Source organism: Rhinatrema bivittatum, chromosome 9 (genome assembly GCF_901001135.1).
Source record: "Rhinatrema bivittatum chromosome 9, aRhiBiv1.1, whole genome shotgun sequence".
NCBI classification, from domain to species: domain Eukaryota; kingdom Metazoa; phylum Chordata; class Amphibia; order Gymnophiona; family Rhinatrematidae; genus Rhinatrema; species Rhinatrema bivittatum.
Window position 1 is genome coordinate 185,475,639 of NC_042623.1, and position 17,453 is coordinate 185,493,091.

General features: G+C 47.9%; 1 protein-coding gene across 3 annotated transcripts in view; it reads left to right on the plus strand.

Moving 5' to 3' along the window:
- Nucleotides 1–17,202, plus strand: part of RUBCN (rubicon autophagy regulator) — a 122,094-nt gene extending 104,892 nt beyond the window's left edge. For all 3 annotated transcript variants that reach the window (XM_029615098.1, XM_029615100.1, XM_029615099.1), the window contains 4 exons: nt 7,491–7,552; nt 7,681–7,834; nt 9,066–9,156; nt 14,635–17,202. In XM_029615098.1, coding sequence (XP_029470958.1) covers nt 7,491–7,552; nt 7,681–7,834; nt 9,066–9,156; nt 14,635–14,804 — 477 coding nt within the window. In that variant the 3' untranslated portion in view covers nt 14,805–17,202. The remainder of the gene's footprint in view (nt 1–7,490; nt 7,553–7,680; nt 7,835–9,065; nt 9,157–14,634) is intronic.
- The last annotated feature ends 251 nt before the right edge of the window (nt 17,203–17,453 follow it).

Below are 17,453 nucleotides of genomic sequence, written 5' to 3' on the forward strand. Positions count from 1 at the left end.
GTGCTCCCAGGAGGTTGCCAGGCTCTGAGAGGGCCATCCATCCTGGTAGAGTGGATTGCTGGTGCTAGGGGTCGAGGATCCAGCTCTCCACTGCCCAGCCGGGGTGATACCGGGGAGCCCGGCTCACTCCCGCCGGCCCGATTCAGAACTCGTCGGGCGACAGCGCCGGTGAGCTCTGTTTCAAAAAAAAATAAAAATAGAACAAAAGGTTTTCCTCCGCTGCGGCGTTTTCTCCAACCTGGCTGTTTTTAAATTTTCTTTCTTGCTCCCTCGCGGCGTGTGTTTTTGTAGGCTTTTTCGCGTTTTGCTCTAGTCTATAGGGGCAGGCATGCCACGTGGAGCGGCCTGCACGGCCTGCGGGTTCCGCAGCGTGCGCCTCTCCCGGGATGGGCTGTGTTCGGCCTGCATCCCGGGGGGGGGGCGAGGGTACATCGGGGGCGATTCGGGGGTATTGGTGTGGCGGACCTCCGTTTCGATCGCGATGGGAACGCGATCCGCATCGATCCACCAGTCACAGGAGACACGGGAACTCCCGCCATTTCACCATCGGCCCCCGCGGTTCCCGGGCCTGCTGGGAAGGATGCCAGGCACTCTCCCCCCTCCCTCTCGCCACAGCGGCCCACGTCTAGGTCAGTTTCCCCCGCGGGGCGGGGGAGGGGTCAGGATTCCGACACGGATTCCGAGGGTTCCTGCACCTCCTTTTTCTCGGATTTTATCCTGGCCATGCATAGGGCTTTTAAAGCCCGCAAGGCCCTTAAGAGGCGCTCTTCTCAGCAGGAGCCCATGGGGGCGCCCCCAGCAGCTCCCATGGAACGCCCATGCACGGAGGACATGCTGGGCCCCTCTAAAGCGAAACGTCCACTGCAGGCTGTCCCACCCCGGGCTGTCGTTGACACTTCGGACACTTCGGAGGATCGGGAGACCCCGACCCCGAGGGGGGCAGAGGGTGATGATATTTCCGTGCATGGTTCAGTGCGACAGGGTCAGCCCTCGGAGGGCGATGACCCGAGGGTGTTTCGCCTTTTCCGCCGGGACGAATTAGCTCCTCTTTTTCCCGCCATATTGGGGGAATTGGGGATACTGGAAACCCCTGGGGAGTCTCGAGGTGGCTCCATGGATCCAGTGGTGTTGGGCCTGAGTGGTCCTCCCACAACATTCCCTTTCCATTTTTCCTCCACTGATCTACTTTATAGAGAGTGGGATACTCCGGACCTGGGTTTGAAGGTCTCGAAGGCCATGGATAAGCTGTATCCCTTGCCGGAAGAAGTGTTGGAGGTGCTGAGGGTGCCGAAGGTGGACGCTTCGGTCTCGGTGGTGACGAAGCAGACGACCATTCTGGTCACGGGTACCACGGCCTTGAAGGATCTCCAGGATAGGAAATTGGAAATCAAGTTGAAGAGGATCTTTGAAGTCTCGGCGCTGGGGGCCCAAGCGGCGATCTGCAGTAACTTCGCTCTACGGGCGGGACTCCACTGGGTCCAACAGCTCCTAGCCAATGAGGGTCTCTCCGAAGAGGAAGCCAGACAGGCTGGGCGTCTTGAGGCTGTGGTTGCCTATAGTGCGGATGCCCTGCATGATCTCCTCAGAACCTCGGCTCGGTCCATGGTGTCCGCTGTCTTGGCCAGACGCCTATTGTGGCTGAGAAACTGGTCAGCGGACGGGGCCTCCAAGTCTCGTCTGGGCTCTCTTCCTTTCAAGGGAAGGCTGCTGTTTGGGAAGGAACTGGATGACATGATTCAACTACTGGGAGAGAAGAGGGGTTACCGCCTGCCGGAGGACAGGGCGCGTTCCAAGGGATTTTTCTCTTCTTGCTCCCGGTACCAGAGTAGCCGGAAACCTCGGTCCTCTCGTCCTTGTTCTTCTTCTCCTTCCTTTCGCTCCGGAGGCGGTAGACAGCAGTCCCAGTCCTTTCGTGGGAGATGTTTCGGCAGGCCTGCCTCCTCCTCGTCCGCGCCGAGCGGCAAGTCAACACAATGATGTCTGGCCGGTCCATCCCTCTGTTCCAAAGGTAGGGGGCAGACTGTCCCCCTTTAAGAGGCCTGGACCACAGTCACAACAGACCAGTGGGTCCTTTCCGTGATAAAACATGGTTACGCTTTAGATTTTGCTTACCTTCCCCGCCCAAGATGTTTTCCCTCCCCTTGCGGACACCCGGACAAGAGGCAAGCGGTCCTTCGGACATTGGTTTGGTTGGAGGAGCTGGGGGCTATCGTCCCAGTTCCAGCCTCAGAGCAACGAAGAGGACATTACTCCATATACTTCGTCGTCCCATTCTCGATCTGAAGGGGGTCAATCGTTGTCTCTGGAACCTGCGTTTCCGCATGGAGACCCTGAGATCCATGATCGCCTCAGTTCGTCCGGGGGAGTTTTTGGCTTTCCTGGACCTCACAGAGGCATACCTGCACATTGGAATCCGGAAGGACCATCAGAAATACCTCAGATTCCTTGTGATGGCGAAACACTATCAGTTTCAAGCGTTGCTCTTGGCCTCGCGACAACCCCCAGGACTTTCACCAAGATCCTGGTGGTGGTAGCGGCCCACCCGTATCTGGACGATTGGTTGATTCGGGCCAAGTCAGAGGAGCTCTGCCGGTCCGCAGTTCAAGAGATCCTGCACCTCTTGCACTCTCTCGGCTGGGTGGTCAATACGGCCAAGAGTCATCTTCAACCCTCACAATCTCTGGAATTTTTGGGAGCGTTATTCGACACACGTCACGGCAGGGTCTTCCTCTCCTTGGATCGCTGCCTCAAGCTACAAGATCAGGTCAAGGCTCTTCTACGGATGCGGCCGCCGACGGCCTGGGACTACTTACAGTTGATTGGCTCCATGGCCTCGACATTGGAATTGGTTCCTTGGGCTTTTGCACACATGCGTCCCTTGCAGTCTGTGTTGCTCTCCCGATGGAGGCCAATCTCCGAACAGTTCCAGCAACGTTGCCCTTGACGGCGGTAGTGCATTCCAGTCTGCAGTGGTGGTTACGGAAGGACAAGCTTCTCCAGGGGGGTATCCCTGGTGGCCCCGGAATGGACAGTGGTCACGACGGACGCGAGTCTCTCCGGTTGGGGAGCGGTCTACATGCGGCACTTGGTGCAGGGGCACTGGTCCGCGACAGTCGTCGCGCTGGTCGATCAATCGCTTGGAGACCAGGGCGGTGCATCTGGCATTATGGGCCTTTCTGCCCCTGGTCTTGGGAAAATCACTCAGAATCGTGTCGGACAATGCGACCACGGTGGCCTATATCAATCGGCAGGGGGGAACCCGGAGCCGTCCCGTGGCCCTAGAAGCTCTGCTACTAATTCAGTGGGCGGAGAGGCATCTGCTCCAAATCGCTGCGTCCCATATCGCAGGGGTAGACAACGTTCAGGCAGATTTCCTGAGCCGTCATCAACTCGACCCGGGCGAGTGGGAACTGGCGGATGTCGCATTCCAGCTCATCTGCGATAGATGGGGACGACCAGCCATGGATTTGATGGCAACCTTTCGGAATGCGAAGGCGCCGCGTTTCTTCACCCGCCGCAGAGAAACGGGGAGGAGGGGGTAGACTCCCTGGCCAACGTCAATCCTCCTGTACGTCTTTCCCCCGTGGCCCCTCATAGGAAAAGTTCTGCGTCGCATAGAAAATCACCCCACGGAGGTTATCCTGGTGGCTCCGGAGTGGCCGCGGAGGCCATGGTTTGCAGAACTAGTCAATCTGTCATTGGAAGCGCCGCTCCGACTCCCGCAGTTAACGAATCTCCTACATCAGGGAGCCATCTGTTTCGATCAGGCGGATCACTTTTGTCTAGCGGCATAGCTTTTGAAAGGCGCCGTTTGAAAGGAAAAGGTTATTCGGACGCGGTGGTAGCCACCCTCCTCCGGTCCCGCAAGGTCTCGACTTCACTGTCCTATATGTGAGTGTGGAAGGTTTTTGAATCTTGGTGTGTGACTAGGTCGGTCCAACCTACCCGGGCTACCATTCCTGATATCCTGTCTTTCCTGCAGGATGGTCTGGAAAAGGGGCGGTCCTGTAGTTCTTTGCGGGTTCAGGTGGCGGCCCTAGGTTGTCTGCGAGGTTCCATGGATGGGCGGCCATTAGCTTCCCATCCCAATCTGATATGTTTTCTAAAGTGAGCAACACATTTGCGTCCCCCAATCGTTTCACCTTGTCCGTCCTGGAACTTAAATTTGGTGCTTAGGGCCATGTGCAAGCCCCCTTTTGAACCATTGAAGAGGACCACCTTGAAGGATTTATTTATTTTTATTTTATTTTTGGTTTTTTATATACCGATCTTCTTGCATAGGATGCAAATCAAACCGGTTTACAATGAAACAATTCAACTTGCCTAAGAGCATTACATGGAACAAAGAACATGGAACAAAATAAGAGTGCTTGTGAGCATTACATAAAAAACGGGTAACATTTAAACATTTAGAAACCTTTGGTAACAATTCTTATACAAAAAGTGAGTAGAAGGCGATTTTTCTGGTGGCGATCACCTCCGCCAGGAGGGTTTCGGAACTTCAGGCCCTTTCGTGTAGGGAACCTTTCCTACGGATTTCTGAGTCTGGGGTCTCTCTCCGGACCGTCCCTTCTTTCCTTCCCAAGGTGGTGTCGGCGTTTCATCTGAATCAGTCGGTAGATCTCCCAGCTTTTACCCATCTCGAGCGCTCGGATGCGTCCTCCAAGGATCTGAAGAAGTTGGATGTGCGTAGGGTTCTCTTGCGCTACCTTGAGGTTACGAACGCCTTCCGGACGTCGGATCATCTTTGTTCTTTGGAGCGGTTCTAAAAAGGGTAACATGGCGTCTAAGACCTCCATATCACGCTGGTTGAAAGAAACAATCAATTCTGCTTATCTTTTGGCAGGTCGGCCTCTACCTTTAGGGCTGAAGGCACACTCTACGTGGTCTCAGGAGGCATCCTGGGCAGATTGTCAGCAGATCTCACCGCTAGAGATCTGCCGGGCAGCAACTTGGAAGTCGTTGCACACTTTTGCACGTCATTACAGATTGGATGTGCGGGATCCCAGAGAGGGAAATTTTGGAGCGGGCGTTTTGAGAGTGGGCCTCTCCATTTCCCACCCTAAGTAGTGAGCTCTGGTACATCCCAGGAGTCTGGACTGATCCGGTACGTACAGAGAAAAAAAAATTAGGTCTTACCTTTGTTAATTTTCGTTCCTGTAGTACCAAGGATCAGTCCAGAGTCCCGCCCGTTTTTCTACAGTATGGTCGGAGAGGCCGCTGTGGTGGACGGAACGTTTTTTGCGATTGTCAGGCATCGTCAATTTCGGTTTTTTGTTTTCTGGGTCTGGTTCTTCTTGGGGAAAGTGACCTGAGGGTTCCCCGGTTGATTTTTGTGTATATAGTTTAGTTACATGGGGAATATCCACTGCTTTGACATTGAGTAATACTGACAGGCTGTGGGACCCTGGTGTATATATAGTGTGGTATATATAGTGGAGCTTGTCAAGTTTTGCTCTGTTTCCATCTGCTGGTGCAGAGGCATAACCCAGGAGTCTGGACTGATCCTTGGTACTACAGGAACGAAACTTAATGAAGGTAAGACCTAATTTTCTTTTTACAATCTACCCACCCACAGAATGTGGACTCTGGTACTGCCCGCCTGTTTCTGGACTGGTGGAGCATAGGAAAAGGAAGGAAAAAGTAAGACTTATCTGATAACTTTCTTTCTGTTACTTATGTTCCATCTGGGAAAGAATTTGGGTAGCTTCTCGAATTTATGCCTGGTATTTTGTCATTATTATATTCTTCTTACACTCTTTTCATATGAGTGCTTGTGTTCTTGTGATTTAACGTTGAAACTTTTAAAGAAGATTTTGAGGTGGGAAATGTTTTTATATAATAGAGCTGATTTGCTAGGACTTCATGACCAACTTTAAGGTTAGCTTTGACAAAAGTAATACTGGCTATGGATATTCCACAAATGACATAGCGTGGTGATGTCGTCAAAGGAATTTACAACTCTGCCTCCAGCATCGGGAAGAGGGAGGATACCCACGTGTTTCTGGAAAGAAAATGATCTATTAGATCTATTTATGTATGGATTGGATAAGGTCAAATTATTTCATCAAGCTACATTTGAAAGCAACCAAGCCATTCATTTTTTTTTTCATTTACTTAACAGGAGCTGGGCATCTTCCTAATACATTTCTCCTCACATACCACCACTTGACAAGTTTCTGTCGCATATAAACGGGGAGGAGTCCTTTGGACTATGGTGTAGGGAACCAAAATAAAATATGGATAACTGCTCAGGATCCTAGAAAATATATTCCAGCAATTGAAACTTGAGGTTTTTCATTTGACTGGATAATTTAGAGAGAACTCGGCATTCTTGGTAAATACTGGATTCATATTTAAAAAAAACAAAAAACAACCAAAAGCTTTTCTTTTTAATTGAGTGAAATGATTAACATGTGGGTAGAGTCTGACTCTGCACTCTATAAAATCTGTCCACGTTCTGAAAGAATAGCGTATAACATTTGTGCTGAGTTATCATGAATGTTCCTTTATCCTCATTTCCATTCTCAGAAGCATTTCAATCAAGAAGGTAGTACACCTGGGCAAATGGCAGCAGGTTTTCATAGTCAACCTATCCACTCTAGAACTGCTGAATGACTCCTTTCCTAAGGTAGAATAAGATCTGCCTGCAGATTCTCACCTCCAGCTTTTCCAGCTTCCTATGTAAACTGGAATTACCTTTAATTGTGGAAACATTGAAAGTTTTTTTTTGTAGGTCATCAACCTGCAGCTCCAAAGATCTGACTTTAAGTGTCTTGATCTCCCACCACCTTTTTTTTTAGTTCGCCCTCTTCACTCCTCAAAGCAGCATATCCAGGAAGAAAGTCTGGCAGCTGGATTATGGATTTCAGAGACTATCTCCCAAGTCAGCTTGGCTGAGGGCTTCCTGTAGCGTTGGCACTTAGCTGGCGTCCCTAGGCCTCATCTCCGTCAGCACTACATTCCCCCAGCTAGGGAGCTCACAAAAAATAAATACAACGGCATATTTTCCCAGTTTATCCAGAGCATCTGGCATGAGCATCTTCCCCTTGGTTCTTACAAATTTAGACAAAGTATGGCCTACTATCCTCAAAGAAGCTTTGTAGGGATAGAGGAATCAGCCAGGTGACCTGTTGGGCAGTGTTAGAACCTCAGCTGGCTTCCCATCTCCACTGCGGCCTGACTTCCCGGGGCAAACAGACCATTAGCCTTGCATTAGGTTTGGAGAGAAAAATCCATAGGTATCTCTCTCATGCTTGGACATAAATAAAGACCAAAGCAAATCATTAAATCCAAACCAAAGGGCACTGAGAAACACCAAATCGCCCGACAGCACCTATAAAGTGCAGCTGACGTCTTTGGGAGGTAACTTTGTAAAAGAAATCCTGTAGTAATATAAGGCAGGAAAGGCCTTGCTGCTCACTTTAAGATTTGATGAATAGTTCCTTTTTAAAATGGCAGCTGATCTTGAGTTTGGTTTCTTTCCACAGCTCCTCAGGATTCAGTTGGTCGACATGAAGAATATGTTTAAGACCTGTCGGCTGGCAAAAGAGTAAGTGCTTCCAGCTACCACTTTACCAGCTGGAAAGTGCTCGCGTTGGTTCTCTCTCGTTGAAGGCCTCTGGCCTCCACATTTATACCTAAAAAATTGTTCTTTTTAATATTTACATTTTGATTCAGACTCCTGGATTCGTTTGACACCGTGCCAGGCCACCTGACGGAAGACCTCCATCTCTATTCCTTAAACGACCTTAGTACCATTAAGAGAGGGGAGCTGGCCCCCTGCTTTAAGGAGCTTTTAAAGGCAGGTGCCCTGCACATTGAGAAGTGTGTGGTGAGTAATTTTATTGCCAACGTTCTTCAGGCCTTACCATTTTACACTTTATCAGATTGTATTATGTTTAAATGCGCAGTTTTGAAAATTCACATTCGCCATGTGAAGGAAACGACCCCGGTCTCAGGCAGCTCTTGACTTTCCTGTGCGTCCTGGCCCAATCTGGGAATTTCAAAGCAGATTTATATGCATAGGTCCGCTTTGAAAAATCTGGCTAAACGTGCGGCTACAAAGTACAGGCGTACGCCCTACACCGGCTGTTGAAAAGGGCCCACTTGGAACGTCTGATAGAAGGGAATTTATCTAATTAACAGAGGAAGCTGAAGGAGATCATGCAAAGAGAAAGCAACGTCTCAGGAAGACACTTATAGAGGGGTTAATAGATAAAATTGGAAGTATGCGTGTAGATGCTTTCCTTGCCCCGGCTCTGCTCTCCCCCCAATGCCTGTCTATGTGGACTCTTTCCCCCCCACACTCTCTCCCATCCCGGGTTGATTTTTCAGAAGGTTTAATTCCATGCATAAACCAGGGGTTATTTATGTTCATTTGTTTGGAAGTTACTATTACCTGTTTGTAAAGCACTGCTTAGACACATCCTGCTCCATGGAGTGCCCAATCTCCTCAAGCAGACACATGAGCAGTGCATTGTAAAGACGTGTTTAGTTAGCATCTAAAAGCGGTTTTATAAAGGTGCGTGTTTAGACTGGACTTGGATGATGGCCAGAGCGAGAGCACGATGCACAGAATCAGGAAGTCATGCCTGTAGCACAGCCAGGCGGGAAGCAGAGCTGGGAGTGGCGGTGGAGAGGGGAGGTAGTGCTCATGGCTCCTGGAGAGAGGAGCCTTAGCTATTGCAAAATGGTGGCACCTACTGGCTGGACTTTTAATTGCACAGGCCCTAGATTCTGTCACTTTTGCCTTGCAAAAAGAGGGGAGGGAAGGAGGATGTGCATTTGGGTAAAATGACTTGGCTGTGGGGAAGAACTCGCTAGTCACAGCTCTCCGGGTCCCATTGGACTGCACTGCATCCTTAGCAATGGCTGCACCGTGCTCTGTGAATGGGATATATTAAATGAACCTTGCACGTGCAAACATTCTGCATGTGAGACAGATTTCTTTAAGGAAAGTATAAAATACATATGCTGGTGAACATAGACTGACATTAGAGAAATCTTAAGAGCACTTCTACCTTCATTTTGTTAATCCTGCTGTGTTTCCCTCACTTCTGCAGCTGTGCCAAGCTAAAGGTTTCATCTGTGAGTTCTGTCAAAATGAAGAGATTATTTTTCCATTTGAACTGAACAAATGTCGGAGATGTGAAGGTGAGATTCCGTGAATCGCCCGTAAGGCAGTAGTGCCTCGTAAAGACTTGTGCCTCTCTGCTCCAGCCCTGACGTTTTCTGTCTTTCTTTACTCTGGATTGTTGTGGTGTTAGTCCTGGGGTGCCCTGCTTCCTTCTCTCTGCAGTAGGCCTGGCCCTGTCATGTCATCCTTGCTGTTTACTCAGAAGGGGGCTGATGCTGAAGCGCACTGTACAATCCGCAGTTGTACACGGGTTGTAGAGGCGCTAACTAATCCCCTTATGCAGACAGGGGATTAGCGCCTCTACAACACGCGTCCAGCGCAGAGTGAATCTGATAGCGCTCATGACATGCAAATGCCCGGAGCAGGCATTAATTGCTGAGCGCTCCTTAAACTGGTACAGAAAAGGAGAAAAAAAACCTGCTTTTCAGTACTGCCTCCTAAGGCAAAATTAAACTAAATTAACTTAAAAAAAAATCAGCAGACGCTCAATTGACAAGCATCCATTTCTTGAACCCCTGGCTGTGCTCGGTTTAGGGAAACCGATAAACTCTGTGTTGGTTTTTCTAACAGGTGAATGGCCCACACCGATCGGGCTCTCGTTAGAAAGGAGGCGCTAGGGGCGCTTGCGCGCCCCCTAGCGCCTCCTTGCTAACGCGACCCCTAATTTAAATATTGCATGGTGCTAGGGGGTGCACAAGTGACCCTAGCACCTCCTTGCTAATGCGAGCCCTAATTTAAATATTGCATAGCGCCTCTGTGGGGGGGGGGGGGGGTGGCGTTGAGAAAGTGGGCGTTGATTGTTCAGTGCCCACTTTCTGCGCAAAAATATTGCATCGGCCCCTAGGTGCACGCATGGAGAAAATGTGACTGCAGAGCAGAAAAAGGTCTGAGATGCCCTTGGAACTGAGCCCTTGCTCAGTTCCAAGGGCTTAAGATGTTTAAACTTCCTATACCATTCAGAAGCCGACTACTTTCCGGGAGGTCTTTGGCCTGTTATCTGGATGTCATTCGCTTTCTGAAGGGGGTCAAGCATTTGCGGTCTCCATTAAGGAAGTTGTGTCCAGAATGGAATCTTAACTTGGTCCTTCGAGTGCTGTGTGATCCTCTTTTTGAGCCTCTTTGAGGGGACAACGGTGAAGGATCTCACTTTGAAGACAGTTTTGATGGCAATTTGTTCGGCCAGATGGATTTTGGAGCTTTAGGCTCTGTCATGTAGAGATCCAGGATTGTGGATGATGGTGTTATGCTGTATACAATTCCCTCCTTTTTACCAAAGGTAGCTTCCTCTCTCCCTGTGAACCAGACTGTGGAGCTTCCCACTTTTCCGAATTGGTTGTGGGAAACACCACCAGCAAAAGAACTTGATTTGTTGGATGTTTGTCTGATTCTGTTGTGGTATCTTAAGATCATGAACAGTTTTAGTCACTTGGATCATCTTTGTTCTGTTCAGTGGTACAAAGAAAGGATGTCTGACATCTAAAGCCACAATCTCTCACTGGTTAAAGGAGACAATGTTTTCAGCTTATCTTTGTTAAGGACATGTGGCCCAGTAGGTTACGAACGAATTCCACTAGGGCACAAGCAGCCTCCTAGGCGGCATGTCAGTTGGAGTTGCATCAGGAGATCTGTAGAGCTGCAACATGGTCTACAGTTCACACATTTTACAGACATTACAGATTGGATGTTCGGGCACAGGATGAGGCAATGTTTGGTAAGAGTGTCTTGATAGGAGCAGGTCTTTCGGGATCCCGCCCAGTGTAGGGGAGCTTGGGTATATCCTACTTGTCTGGACTGATCTGGGATATGAACAAGAGAGAAAATTGGTTCTTACCTGCTAATTTTCGTTCCTGGAATACCTCAGATCAGTCCAGAGGCCCATCCCCATAGTACTGAAAAACTGTAGAAGCTGTGATTATAATTGAATTCAGAATTTCCGCGTGTATATATTTTGAACTGAGTGAGCTAGTCTGTTAGTTATTTTTTTGGGTGTGAAGGCTCCAATGCTTGGTCCTCTGTTTGCCTTAGAAAGGAAGACTTTGAGTTGAGGAGTGTTTTCCTCAGTATTGACCTGTACCCATTGGCTTGCAAAACCTACTTGTCTGGACTGAGCTGTGGTATTCCAGGAGCGAAAATTAGCAGATATGAACCAACTTTCCCGTCCTCGTCCAGTGAAATTGGTTACATTCTTATGATTCTGTACTGATGGCATTATGTGAGGCTTGTTTCCACGTTCCATCCCAATTTCAGGGACAGTTTTGGAGCTTACAAATTGGTGGACGTGCTTCTTGAATTAGTCTAGATGGTATAATCTCAGTCCCATTACTCGGACCTTGCTTTAGAGACCAAGAATAGGTTTTTACTACTTAACCTCTACAATATCAGGATATTTGGGGAGAAGTTTGGATAACATCGGATTTGTGCCACTTTTCTTTCTTCCCAAGTTTTTCCTGCTCACAGGAATGAATGACCTCTGAAGGATCTCTCTAGGTGAGAGACTTCTATGAAATCTCCTCTCCTGATGATGGCAGCTAAATTTCCTTGGCCCAGGAGGCTGTGGTATGCAAATCTGCAGAGGCTTCTGGTGGACTCTCCTCACCGAATACCAGACCACAGGGATCTGCTACTGCAGGGGCCTATTCTTCTCTAAGAACTGACTGTCTTGGTTGCTGAAGCATGGATTGTCCACTGCTGTGATTTCCACCTTGTTTCGAGCACAAACGTTTTCCACTTCCTTAACCTATGTTCAGATTTGGTGTATGCTTAAGGCATGGTGTGAGGAATGAGGGGTTCATCTTCATTTGGTTAAAATCCCACTCAGTTTGTTTTTTTTGCAGGATGGGCTGTTTAAGGGCTTGGCCCTTAATTCCTTGAAAGTACAGGTGGTGATTCTTGCCTATTTCCGAGGTTGCGTGAATGGTGAACCCTTATCTGCCTATCCGGATGTGGCCTGGTTCTTGAAACATAGAAACATATAGAAATGACGGCAGAAGAAGACCAAACGGCCCATCAAGTCTGCCCAGCAAGCTACACACTTTATCCATTTTTTTTTCCCTTTTTCTCTCTCCCACCTGTTACTATTGGCTTCCAGTACCCTCCAGCCCTAATTCCCCTCCACCCAATTTAGAGAGCAGCTCTGTATCTGCATCCAAGTGACATCCAGCTCAATTAGGGGTAGCAACCGCTGCAACAAGCAGGCCACCCCCTTGCCCCATACTCTTACCCACCCCTGTTTTTATTTTTGTTTTGTTTTGTTTTATTTTATTTTTTTGGAAATAGCAGCCCTCCATCCTTCCGCTCCGTGAAGATGGAACACCAACTACTGGCCACTGGCATCCCGCTCCGTGAATGCCTCTGTGGCTACTGCCGCTCCGTGCAGTGTTTGAATGCCGCTGTGGCTACTGCCGCTCCGTGCAGTGTTTTGAATGCCGCTGTGGCTACTGCCGCTCCGTGCAGTGTTTGAATGCCGCTGTGGCGACTGCCGCTCCGTGCAGTGTTTGAATGCCTCCACTTTTTTCATGCCCTCTAGACTTGATGGATCCACAGTGTTTATCCCACGCCCCTTTGAAGTCGTTCACAGTTTTAGACTTCACCACTTCCTCCGGAAGGGCATTCCAGGCATCCACCACCCTTTCCGTGAAGAAATACTTCCTGACATTGGTTCTTAGTCTTCCTCCCTGGAGCCTCAGCTTGTGACCTCTGGTTCTGCTGATTTTTTTCTGACGGAAAAGGTTTGTCGTCGTCTTTGGATCATTAAAGTTTTTCAAGCATCTGAAAGTCTGAATCATATCACCCCTGCTCCTCCTTTCCTGAAAGGGGTGAAGCATTTTCGTTCCCTCTTGCAGTTGCCGGTGCCTTATAGAGTCTTAATCTAATTTTGGATTTTCTGGCGGGTCTCATCTTTCGACCACTGCATAGCCTCTCCTTGAGGTTACTTACTAGAGAACAGTGTTCAGTGTGCAGAGTTTCTGATCTGCGAGCTCTGTCTTGCCAAGAACAGTTTCTGTGAATGACTCCGGGGAAGGTCCAGCTGCAAACTGTTTCTTCTTTTTTGCCGAAGACTGCTCGAGTGTTCACTTGAATCAATTTCCCTGCCGACTCTGGGCAATGAGAGATGTGAATGAACATCACCTGTTATGGACCTTGAATGTCAAGCGACATATCATGAGGTATTTGGAGGTTTCCAAACCTCTCAGGAAGACGTACCAGCTGTTTTTACTCCATGGAGGGAGTAAACAGGGTGAGCCGGTGTGGCGGGCTACGATAGCCCGCTGGATTAAAGATATCACGACCTCGTATGTGGACGCCGAGCAGCTGTTGCCTAGTCAGGTTAGGCCTCAGGCAGTGTCATGGGTGGAGGTTAGATTGTTGTCTCCCATCGAGATTTGCCAAGCTGTGACGTGGTCCTCCTTACACACCTTTTCTAGCCATTACCACCTGCATCTGCAGGCCCGGGAGGATGCAGCCTTTGCTTGTGCGGTGTTGATCGGACCGCGGGCAGCCTCCCACCCTCTTCGGGAGTAGCTTTGGTACATCCTACTGGTGTGGGTTAACCTGTCTGAATGCTAAGAGAGGAGAAATTACTACTTACCCGATAATTTCCTTTTCTTTAATGAAGACAGGTTAATCTGCCTTCAGAGCCTTGGCTGCCGGATGGTAGTGCTGTTGCCCTGAGTGGCTGCATCTCTGGGGATTACTGATGTCACATCCAGTCCCTAGATTAGTGATATTACACTTCTTGTCTGAACTCAATGTTTTCCTGTTAACTGAGTGTTTGAATGGTTGTTATGTTCATGTATTGTTTAGTTGTCCACAGTTGGCTTTTGCAGAGAATACTGGCGGGCAGATGTCGGAGCACGGATATATACACCATGATATCAGTTTTGCTCAGTCTCCATCTGCTGGTAGAGGTGCATAACCCACTGGTGTGGATTAACCTGTCTTCTTTAAAGAAAAGGAAATTATCAGGTTAAGTAGTAATTTCTCCATTTGTCACATCAAGAAGCTAACAATTTTCTTTCAAATCCACAGCACTATCTCTGACTTACAAACAATTCCTCCACCATATTCTGATTTGTACACCATCTAAACTGCATAATTACTCAGTGGGAACAAAGCAAACTGTAACCCATGTTATAATGTAACAAAAGCTGTGAGAGAAATATAATTGGTTCTAAAAGTTTATTTTTATATTTGCCACCAATCCTGATTGTTGAAACTGCTCCTATGTGCCCCCCTTGGTTTAACCTTCAGCCCTCTCACTTAACTGGGGCACAAGACTAGGTGCTGGGCAAGAGGTTGGTAGATGGTGGGTTGTGATGCTCAGGAATTCATGTAGGAGTTTAGTGTTTAGCTCAAAACTCATTCTTTGCATGTGTTTTTTTTTTTTTTAATGAATGGAAATAATTGAATTCCTTCTGTTCAGATTGTAGCAGTGTTAGCTATGGAAGATGTGTCCCACTAAGGCCTTTTAAATGATCACTTTCTTTCGGTTTCAGAGTGCAAGGCCTGTTACCACAGATCCTGCTTTAAAACTGAGCAGTGTCCAAGGTGCGACAGACTGCGGGCACGGAGGGAGCTACAGGCTAAGGAGAACATGGAGTCCTACATCTCTGATGAAGAGGCAGAAGACCCGGTGATGGCTGGGGAGAGAGTAGGGTCCAAGTGACTTTCCCCACAAGAGTGAACTGATGAGAGAACAATCTCTTTTCTGAGGAGGTGTGTGTGATGCTGACAGGACCTTGGCCTCGCCCAGAATGAAGACCTGCGTCCGATCACAGGCTGACACATTGCTCACTGAAGGGATATGGCCTTCCATTTAAATGCAAATTTCTTTGGGGGAAAATGTTTTCAAAATGAAGTTACTTCATGTAAATTCACAGTATTTAAAGCACTAATTTAAGATGTTCATAAACTTGACAAAGAAAATGACATTTAGCAGAGCACTAGACACTTAACAATTTTTTTTTTTTTTTTTTTTGCTGAAGTTCTCTGGCAAACTCACCGTTTCCCGTAAGATGGGATTTTAGGTTTCTTCAAAAGGCACTAGGTATTACTAACCAGCTCTGTTGCAGTCCCTAAAGCAGAATTCCTGGTACGTGCTGTCTGGCAGGGACCCCTGCAACCTTCTGACCAGCTCTCTGGGCTAACTCCTCCACCGTTATTCCCTGAGGGGAGAACATCCATCAAGCATGGCTGACAGAGTTGCAAGAGGAAGAAAGAGACGGGTTTTCACAGTCTTGCCTAGAACCCCTCTTTTCTTCTCACTGCCAAATTACTCGTTTGTCATTTACTGTATATTGTTTGGAATGGAAATTGCTTTCTTAACCTTGTTTTTGCTCTCGGGTGGAGAGGCAGAGGCAGCAGATGCTGTCTGGCCTGTTAAGCAGAGCAGCCCCTTCCACAGATAGCAACATCGTAGAGGAAATTCCTGGAGCAGTGGAGTATGTGCTGCTTGCTGCCCTGGTGTTTCTGAGAAATACCTGTGTTTTTACCTAGAATATTGTGCGCCTCTTCCATCCACCTGAATAATGAAGACCTTGGGTTTTCCAAGGGACCAGTGTCCCTGAAACCGCGATCGCTTTCTTTAGCACAACTTTCCACCTGTTAGGGTGAGGATTCTATGAATTATAGGATGAATAAAACTTGAAAGGGGGGTTATTATAAAGGGACATGTGACATGCTCTGAAACCCCCCCCCCCCCCCCCACACACAGTTCCACCGCACGTTGTGGTTAGGAGGGGGAGCAGCTGCTGTGATCCCCCATTTGGGAAGTGCTGCCATTGAGGGGTTTTAAGCAACAGCTGATACTGCTGAAAGGTAGAGATTAAAAACAAATTAAACTTGGGCCCCAGCCACTTTTTTTTTTTTTTGGGAGATGGGGGAAATAAAATGCACTTGTTTCCTGTTGCTTTTGAAAAATGTCCCCTTCATTCAGCTTCTTTCCTTCCCTTCTCTCCACTCTCATCCTGCCTCTGTTCTTTGGCCCATCAGCCTTTCTTTATTTGGTGCAGTAGGTGCCAGAAAGCAAATTTTACACCCTGCCTGCAAGGAGAGTTTGGAGTTAGCAGGAACTGCTCTGGGACCAGTTTTGGAAACAAATTACTCTTTGCTTTGTGCTTCCGGCAGTGCACTGAACAGGAGAGAGAGACTTTAAGCACTGCTCCCATACTCTTTAAAGGACCATGCAATATCTCTGCACGCTCCACGGGCACTCGGTCCTGAGCGCCCGCTCCACCTCTCCCCTGTGCCCGATTTTAATATTTAAAGCGGGTGCCATAGTAGAGAGGAAATTGTGCACCCCTAGCGCCTCCTCAGCAGCGGGCGATCAGGTTAGGAAAATGGATGCTCATTGAATGTCCCTTTTTCTAACCTGACCACCCACACACACTTACAATTCTATTTCAGTTCCTCAGCCTTAATATCGCAACAATATTAAGTCAAAGGGACTGAAAAAAGGCACAGAAAAGCACTATTTTCTGCTTTTGTGTAATGTTTTGGGGGTTTAAGAATTAATGCCTGCTCTGGGCAGGTGTTAATTTTTGTGGGTTAAAATGTGCACCTCAGGCATACATTTTTTTTTCATTGTGGAGAAAATATAAGCCTCGTCGACATGAATTTAGATGCGATGAGCACTATTACCTATCTGCTCGATTGGACACGCTAACCCCCTTTTGCATCTGGGGTTATGGATTCGCATGTTGTGCTGTGCGCTGGTATTGCATCGGCCTGTTTAAATGGACCTTAAGCTCAGGCAGAGGAATTAAAGATGCTCATGGACAGTGGCATTACTCACATTGTTTTAATAGATTTGTTTTGTACTGAATGCAGAGCAGAATACTTTCTGCTGGGCAATTTGTTTAGTACTGATTTAAATTGTTTTTCTATTGTACTGCCAGGGGATGGCAGATAAAATCTAAAATTAGTTTAAAAAGCCTTGTAAATTCAGTGTATGTGTAAAAGCTGTGCTGTAAATACTGAATGATTAATATGCTGACATTAGCTGGACTCCTGCCTACTTGTAGTCTGTCCTTTTTAATAATAAAATTTGGCAAAGTTAGTGGACAGTTTGCTTTATTAGCCTCATACTTTCTCTACAAGCTCGATGTATGTAAAGAGCAAGCTGCTGGGTCTTTTGGGACATGCTCCATCCCAAACTGGAGGGCGATTAGATGTGCTACTTCCTAAGAGAGAAATATTTTCCTTTTTCAACATAAGATGCAGGTCTTGAAAGGGCAGCAGTGCTGTATTTGCACCTAGCATCACCTTCAGAGAGCGAGAGGTCAGGTGGAGGAGCTGCCAGAGCTGTTCCCAGCAG